We start from the raw sequence: 9,225 nt of genomic DNA on the forward strand, positions 1-9,225 counted from the left end.
AATAAATTAGGACACATTCTCATAGCACGTGACATTAAGGGTATCAAAACAAGCATTAAGTTAGTTCTCCTTATTATAACATATTCATTGAAGGTGCTAGATTAAACATTAAATTTTGATGAAGATGTGTACCAAGCAAGGCATGATGATATATACCTTCATCTCTATGATCATCACAAATTTGATACCCAAAAGCAAACAAGCAATACTACAAACATGGATAGAAGATTTACAAAATCATGATGAATGCAAAATGTCGTTTGGCCACATAGTTATGACATAAAGAATATTGATAGCATAGAGAAGAGACTTGTCATGTTTTGAAGCTAAATAAAGGACCAAATGTGGAGCTGATTAATAATCAATGTATATACCAACAAGCAATCATCTCCCAACCTAAATGATAAGGCTAGCTTCAAGTTGTCCCGACACCATTTCGTAAAGACACTAAAGTTTCTTATGGTCTTTGTCAAAGGAAATGTGATTTTGTCTATGCTAAATGGGAGCTCACATTGCTAGGTTGCATCATTTTCAATTCATTAAACATTTTGAGATTGAAGGGCCTTTCTTGATCTAGGATAACATATAGTTGAGGCTTGAAGGACTTGCAACATCATATCATTGCAAGAGAAAAAAAGCAATGCTAATGCTATAGAGCTCATGTCATATAACACAACATTTTATAGGTGCTAATATAAGGGGTCTTTCAAACACACACAAAATGAATGTAGTATATGTTGTTTCTTAGGAGTACAGCGTTAAGTCAAATATATGTCATGAATCAAAATATATTGCAATGAATCACTTGGGCATATCATTTGTTAATTTATTCAAACTTACACAAACCTAAAGTGTTATATTGCTACTCTACACAACCTTTATGAACTAGCAAGCTCTATAATTATATTTATCTTAATTTTAAGAATAAATATTGAGCATACAAGCTCCAAATTTTAAGATTAAAAAGTCATTTTGGTCAACTACTTGGAGCATATATTTTATAAGTTGGTTTATAAGCCAAAGGTAATAGAATGGTGGCTTGCTTCTAAGCTTCAAATGTATGTGTAAAGACAATAGGTGATCTAGTTTGCTTGTTTTGAAAGCTCGTGTTGGCAATGTGCTTTCATGCTAATAACATAGAGAATGTAGCCATAGTGAAGTTCTTGGTGCGATTGCTTCATCTCCAAGTTCCCAATATTTTTAAGTCCCCAAATGGAACCTATTCACATGAGACATCACAATGTTCATGGTTTAGACATTGGAAGGAGTCTAGTTGGTAGATTAGGTGGTAAGGAGATAGATCATAGATTAGGTGGTAAGGAGATGGGTCATGTGAAATTAATTGTAGCAAGTCCAATTGTCATCGACATGTATTTCTATGAATGGCCAACCTTTAACAGTCTATAATGAAATGTGGTGCCGCCCCCTATTGTCTTATAGCTATGATAACTCACATTCCATAATTGTAATCCTTCATCTATCATATATCTAGATTATCATTGAAGCTTGTATGTGTAAGGGTGGATAGAGTCATAAACTATTTATTGTACTTAAATTGTGGTTTAATAGTGGAGTGATTTCCTCTGTCTATTATGTGGTTTTGTTGTTCAATCGAGGGTACAACAAGCTAATCTAATAGGTTGCATAAGTTTGAGACCTTTATAACTTGTACATTTGGATAGTCACATGGTCAAAAATGGGAAAAGACCACCAAAATAATTGCTCTCTCATGTAAAGCCAATATTTCATATCTACAAGTGTGAATCTCATTCATGAGCATTACCTTTCTTCGTTGTGGATAGGCTCAATTATTCATGCTACTTTCATAAGAATCATCTCTAATAGGCTCTTCCATCACAACACTAAACCTTTGGCAACATGCTTTAAAAGAACAATAGCCTAGATTAGGATAATGACATATATATGATGTCCAATCTATAAGAAAATACACATGATATCAGCTAGTTGGATGTTTTCTTTGCTAAGGGAGTTAAGCTTATGATAAGGACTTCTAATGTTACTTAGACATTGCTCAACATCTAGAAGCAATTAAAGGATTGCATTTGGTTGAAGGATGGAGATAGAAGGTTGCCAAATCTCTACCACATGTGATTTGATTGTAAGAGGTGCTACATATAATCATGATTTTACTTTGATTCTAAAGAAGCCTAAGTTCTCCCATTCCATCTCCAAGAAAGACTCCTAGAAATGGTCAAATGCTTGGGAAATATGTAGTATATTCCTAATATTTAATGACAAGTTTTTGGGTGCGATGTATCATTAAATACAAACACATGAAATCTTTCAAGCAATGCCATGTGTCAATGGAAGTTTGAATGATGATGGTATTTAGCATTTTCCTAAACCCAATGATGTTCAATTCAAAGCAACCCACCATCTTGAATTGTGTGCCTTCCCATCTCAAACTATGTACTTGTCCATCTCTACATCTCAAATTGATCATTAGCTCTCGCTTCATTCAAGCTTAAATCCAATATCTATCTAATTCAACATGCCATTTGATCATGATTACAAGTGCCCTAATGCTAAAGGCATGACATCTCTCTCTCTCTCTCTCTCTCTCTCTCTCTCTCTCTCTCTCTCTCTCTCTCTCTCTCTCTCTCTCTCTCTCTCTCTCTCTCTCTCTCTCTCTCTCTCTCTCTCTCTCTCTCTCTCTCTCTCTCTCTCTCTCTCTCTCTCTCTCTACCCCTCCAACTATGTGTATGTATGCATGCGCGTGTGTGCATGCCTTGGCACCAATTGAAAGAGGTCATCATGACCAAAATCAAGGATGATTTTAGTTGCTAATATTCACCAATTGGCTAGTTCTTCAAAAACCCAAAATTAAGGTTTGTAAGTTGACTAGCACCAATGTAAGTTTTTCAAAGAGAAGATTTGCCAAAATTTGATCAGATGTAGAATATTTATGTATGGCTGCCATTGATTTGATGAATATTTCATGTATATAGGTAAGTTTTGGGTATATTCCTAAGTATACATATTTCACCTTTTATATCTCATGTCTAAGTTTGTAAGGATTTACCATCAAGTCTAGAAGATCAAAACATGAGGGGATAAATTCATTCTACCCAAAATGATTATGATAGCAACAAATTGCAAAGGGGAAGCTTCCTACTACAATAGCCATGATAGATTACCCTCTCATGCTTACATGGACATCTAGAGCTTCCATGTGTAGATCTCTTACTCTCTCCTTACTCATGCATTGACGGAGAGGACCCTTGAGAAAATTATTGCCCAAAACCATGGAAGAAGCAACAAAAGTCACCAAAACTACAAGGACCTCACAAAAACTTCATTTGATGCAACTTTAAACTCAAAAGGAAAAATCAAATTTGAAGAAGGCAAGGATGAGGAGAGAGGCAACGATGTTGTCACAACACTCTGATGGCCATGCATTAGGGAAAAACCCTTCCCTTCATGTGTGAAGACAAGGAGTCCACCACTTATGGTAGGCCTTTGCATCCACATATGTTTTCAATGTTGTCCTTAGAGAGAGAGAGAGAGAGAGAGAGAGAGAGAGAGAGAGAGAGAGTCCACTAAGTCCACCTAGTTAGGATTGGTGGGTATAATATATCATACATCCTTGATGAGATGGTGGACAAATAGCATCTACACTAGTTTGTCAAAGCTCCCAAGTGTTACTCGTGCTAGTAGTGAATGACCATCATCTCTCTTTGGTGTAATCTATGTATCTAGTGTCCCTACATCCTTGCTTGGCATGTAGCTTTAATCTACTTAGCTCTCTAGTGGAGCATCACCCCTCTATGTGTGGGGACAATGTAATGTGATCGTTGTCTAGGAGAAGTCAATGAGTTGTGACTCTCCTTCCAACTAGAGTAATGATGTGCATAGCCTCTATATCTTCGGGAGGAATAATCCCAAACATCAATAATATCAAGGTTACATCACTATCTAAAGGAGGTGTCCCCTTTGAATAGTGTAGTGAACCTCAACAAAATTGTGTTGTAGATTTTGAATCTACATATGCAGTGCTCTTCATTCTCCACCTTCTCCTAGCATAGTTTACTAATCCTCTCACCTCTAAGGGTGTAGGATGCTCTCTCCATCTTGATCTCTAATTGGTGAGGAGAGACCATAAGCTGGATGATGGCACTTGCACCTCATGTGGCATGTATATGTATAGGTACCTAGGTTTTTCAATGAAACCATCTATTGTGGTCCTTTGAGAGTGTTGCCTATGGTATGGCACTTTTGAGAGGAGGGGCTATCAAGATGAATCTATGTATGTTGTGTGCATAGTAGATAGAGATTCTATCTCATGACCAAGTTCATCTTAATGTGAAGAGAGGTTTATGGAGGAGGAGTTTGGGGTGATGCTAGAAGGGAGAGAGATGATCCATGTCGATCCCATATCCCATGAACCACTACTTCACTTGTGCATACCCTGATCCCATGCCATGAATATACTAGCTACCTAAAAACCTTGAAAGCTCTCAGAGGCCATCTATTTTGGTGTATATATTGTACTTTGTGTATGAAGCTCATGGTTTGAAAAAGGGCCTCCATAATCATAGTACCTTATGCAAGCTTTTCTCTCAATCCCATGTTGTATTGATAGTTTGCTACAAAACATAAAAGAGAGCATGATAATTTTTGGGTTTTTATTTGTGACTTCAAACATTTATGTGGGAAAAGTGTTTACTTATATGTGAGGGCTAATTTGGCAATTATTTGCACACGCACGCACGCACGCACAGGCGCGCGTGCGCGCGCACGCACGCACACACACATAGAGTTGAGACATACTATTCAAATTTATAGATTTGAAATAAATGGTTATTATCAATGTGTACTATTATGAGAGAGAAAACATGGCATGTGGAGCACAACATTGTGTGCCCCATTAACTATCAAATAAGAACCCTTTGTATAGAACACACACATGTATCTAATGTGAGTCTTGCTTGCTCCTATTGCATGAGGCATGACTTGGAGCACAAAGCAGCCTAAGTGCTCATAACACTAATGTGAAGAACTGGCCTAGGTGTGTAGTGCCTAGTGCTCATTTAAGCTTTATGTGTTACAATGGAGAGAGGTTCCACAAGATTGCCCAACCGCTAATGAAATTTAGGAAAAAATAAGACATATCTCTCTCCCTTTTGACTTTTCTTCTAGTGAGTAGAGAAGGACATTCTTCATGTGTTGTGGAGATGGTAAGAGGTGATGTAATTTTGAAGAAAATTGATAAGCACTATGAGGAAGTCGTGATTAACACTACTTGATGATCTAGAGAGAGATAGCACTAGGGGAAAAAGTAAATATGAATGAAAAACCTAGAAAAATCCCTCAATGTGTGAGTTGGGTTATTCAAACCCACTCAAAACCATTGTAATAGAGATAGATCTTATGTGTATGTCTTAATTCTCTATTTATATTTGTGTCGCACTGAGGAGTATGGGGTTAACATGAATGGAATAATCCCATTCTCACCTGCTTGCATAGAGAGGCTATGGGAGTAGTGAGGTTTGTGAAAACCCTCACAAGTCCTACTAACCCAAGCAAAGACGTAGGTCTAGCGGGAGACTAAGAGATGTAACAATTTAGAACTAAGCTTCCATATCGGCAAAATTGCATCTTTCTCACAACACTGTGCGGCCATAAGGAACCCCAACCTTCCATTATTTTTCTTTTGCAGCTGGTAAGGCGAGTGCGACCTGACTTTTATCAAGCATCTTCATGTAAGTTGTAAGGCTAGGTAGGACTATTATTGTCTTGTAACCACAAAAAAGACCAGCCTTTGTGGCAAACATCACCTAGTTATTTTATTGATGAGCACAAAGTGCATGGTAAACAAGCATACCATAGTTTTGGTTATATAAAAACGTTCCGAGCACTCTCCTTGTTTATTCCTGCGCTAGCTAGCGTAGTGCGCTCTCTCTCTCTCTCTCTCAGAGTCCTCGACTCCTTAGTAATCAACGCCTCAGCAGTTGCTTCAGAGCGATTAGTTGCTCGGCACTACCCTTGCAATCTGACATTAAGGGACGGCAGCCTCTCTTTCTTCTTGATCTGCCATTCCTCAATTCATTTCTCATACACCCCAATTGCCCCATCCTAATTCCCCTTGTGGATTTGCTCTCTCTGGCAAGCAGCCAATTCAATGCCATTGCCCCCAATGCAGCTCTCGATCAAGTTTCTCATTTAATGTGAATTTGTATTGCCAATTAAAAGCACTTGGTCTGATGTTCCTTTGCCTGTAACCTCGAGCAGCATCCACATGAAGAGCAACTCCATCATGCCTGAATCCTTCCCTTCCTGCTTCGGAGAGCCTGAGGCCACACCGGCCCCCCCACCTGGCCACAGCCGCCGCAGTTCAAGGGTCGCGCACAATTCTGTCATTTGCCTCTACCAAGCTCAGGTTGCTGGCTGCTGCAGGCCTCTCTCCATCACATGGAGCAAATCCTTCCTGGGCTCGGGGTTCTGCGTCCGGCTAGACGACTCGGACCGGCAGCCCATGTGTAAGATTGACATGCGGCCGTGGCTTTTCTGGAGGAAACAGGGCTCCAAGTGTGTCCGTGCAGAGGGGCATAAAATGGAAGTCTATTGGGATTTGTGCTCTGCCAAATTCATAGGTGGTCCTGAGCCTCAAGAGAGGTTCTACCTGGCCATTGTGTGCCAGCAGGAGATAGTATTGCTTTTGGGTGACATGCAAGATGAAGCCCTCAAGAAAATCAGATTGGATCCTTCTGTTATGGTGGCTACATTGCTGTCAAAGAAGGAGCATCTCTTTGGCAAGAGGATATATAATACAAAGGCCCAATTTGGGGAGAGTGGGCCTACCCATGACATTGCCATAGAATGCCATGTTGAAGACATGAAGGAGCCACAGCTATGTGTCAAGGTGGATGAGCAAGCTGTGGTTCAGGTCCAGCATCTGACGTGGAAATTCCGTGGCAATCAGACTATCCAAGTGGATGGAGCCCAGGTGGAGGTTTTCTGGGATGTCCACAATTGGCTCTTCAATTCGAGCTATCGGCATGCGGTGTTCATGTTCCGGACATGTGGTGCGAATGGGAAGCCATGGCAGAAGGAAGTGGGTGTCTCCCCTTCTGCTCTCATACAGTGGAACAGTTTCAAGGACAAACACCATAAGTGGTTCACTGAAAGCTCATGTGCTTCAGTGCTGCAATGGCCCAACACTCACAGCTTCAGGGAGACTTCTGATAGGTCATCTGGGTTCTCTTTACTCTTGTATGCTTGGAAAAATGAATAGGGCCTAGAAGGGAGTCTGACTGATGGTGGTGGGTTCATCACATGGCTGCTGATAGAAAGCTCTGATCTGATAAGGTGGTGCAATTTGCTTAAAGAAGGGCTTGACTCAAGCAGGGAAGGCATTACTCTTACAAGTATGTAGATGGAGTCTATGCCTCTGAAACATTCATGCAATTTTGTATTCCTTTTCAGCACCTCAAAATGGTGATCGATCGGACAGGATTGAAATGTCGGACGGTCGAGATAGGCTAGTATGCCACTAAAGGTCTTTTCTAGGTGACATACAATTTGCAAAGAAGGTGCTTATAATGCTTGCTCACATTCAATAGTGGCTGGGCTATGGTATGCTGGAGATGACCAATAACAGAAGTTGCTTTTGGTCCACAGAGAACCGAGTCCTGGGCAAAATGCAGTTTTGAGTACATCAAGCAGCCAAACTTTGGTCAAGCTTTTCCTGAGTGGTTGATATGGTTTGTTCTCCTTTCAGAGAGTCTGATTTGGTTAGACTCTCTTTTTGCTGTTATGATAATAATGCACCAAGTGGCATCGTCTTTGATGTTATATTTGCTGCTTGACAGTAGAGATGGATATGGGTTATTGAGATTATCTGCAGTTGGTGGAGTCTATTTAATGCCCATATTGTAGCCCTAGCATTAGTAAACATGTGGCTGTGACTTACAGATGTACACCGTGTATTTGTTTGGGGCATTGTGTCCTCTCATCAATAAACATGTTTGTGACTTGCGCATGTGCTCGGGTGACTTGCTTCAGATAGAGAGGTGGGGCGACAATCCATCTACTGTTCAGGGCCATGCTTTTGTATCACATCATTCCTTCCTTTACTGTCCACATTCCCGTGCCTCTTGTAAGGTCCAATGAGGCCATAACATAGTCTGATACACTCAATTGTTCCTGGTCAAGCTTATTTCTTAGCCTTTTGCCATGGTTACCTTCCCCTTATTGTGCTTCTTCTATGCTACTCCCAAGCAATAGGACTTGCAAGCCTAATCATAGGAAACAACAGCACAAAACCAACATACCTAAGTGTAAAATATTATTTAACTCACCTGTAAACTTTCGAATTGGCGAGATTAAACTCTGTGACAATTCCTACCTTCCCAATTTCACCAAGTGTATTCCAATTATTGCACTTGCCACTTGGCTAGATATATCCCTTCTAAATACTGGTTGGAATTTTGTTATGCCCTTAAAACCATCTGCAGATGTTTCGCGCATAATTGTTATAGAAACGTCATTTCATATAGATTTTGAACATCTTGCTCTGCAAACTTGACTTTATTTCTACCAATTGAGAGGAAAAGCTTTTCATAAGCATTGCCCCAACTTCCAAGAATGTGTATTGCATATCTGGCGACTGACTAATGGGAGAAGTATGGCAAATCGCCAAAGCTCAAAATGCATGCAAAAATCTAACTTGGGATGAAAGCTCTTAAGTTTTCCCTTGAGGGTATTTTAGGAACACTTCCAAGCATAGGGAGAAGTCACAAGGCATGCCTAATTCAACCCTTGAACACTACGACTAGTAGTTTGGGTCACTTGAACACTACGACTAGTAGTTTGGGTCCCAAATCTTGAGAAGTGACAAACACTTGAAACATTGCCAAAAGATTACCACAAAAAAAGCATTACTAGTGAATGACCTTGAATGGAGCCAATAGGGCTTAGATGCCCAAAATATTCACCAGTAGAGTTTACAAGCAATACTATCTGAATTAGTGTCATGTGTAAATGTACTTCATGCTTGTAAGGGCTTGTAATCCTTCAAGCATTTGAATTAAAAGACTAACCCACCCTTGAACTTCATGACTAATCAAATGAAAAATGTAGTTGGAGTGGTTTATGCTTTTGAGAAGCAAACTTGAAGTCACCTCAGCCATTTAGGACCCCAAGCCCACCACCTAATTCTAACCATCCTACTCTCAAAGTGCAACATAGGTGTCTAACAAATCA

General features: G+C 40.0%; 1 protein-coding gene across 1 annotated transcript; it reads left to right on the plus strand.

Moving 5' to 3' along the window:
* Window positions 1-5,844: 5,844 nt before the first annotated feature.
* On the plus strand, window positions 5,845-8,475 carry LOC148029285 (uncharacterized). The gene has a single exon (XM_087688044.1). The coding sequence runs from the start codon at window positions 6,260-6,262 to the stop codon at window positions 7,253-7,255; it is 996 nt and encodes a 331-aa protein (XP_087544170.1). The 5' UTR covers window positions 5,845-6,259; the 3' UTR covers window positions 7,256-8,475.
* Window positions 8,476-9,225: the final 750 nt, after the last annotated feature.

Source organism: Lygodium microphyllum, chromosome 11 (assembly GCF_053477565.2).
Source record: "Lygodium microphyllum isolate KBCC chromosome 11, Lygodium_microphyllum_v1.1.10, whole genome shotgun sequence".
Classification (NCBI taxonomy): domain Eukaryota; kingdom Viridiplantae; phylum Streptophyta; class Polypodiopsida; order Schizaeales; family Lygodiaceae; genus Lygodium; species Lygodium microphyllum.

What these genes read in the sequence shown, in the direction of transcription:
- LOC148029285 (XM_087688044.1), top strand. Translation starts at nt 6,260, where the DNA reads ATGAAGAGCAACTCCATCATGCCTGAATCCTTCCCTTCCTGCTTCGGA.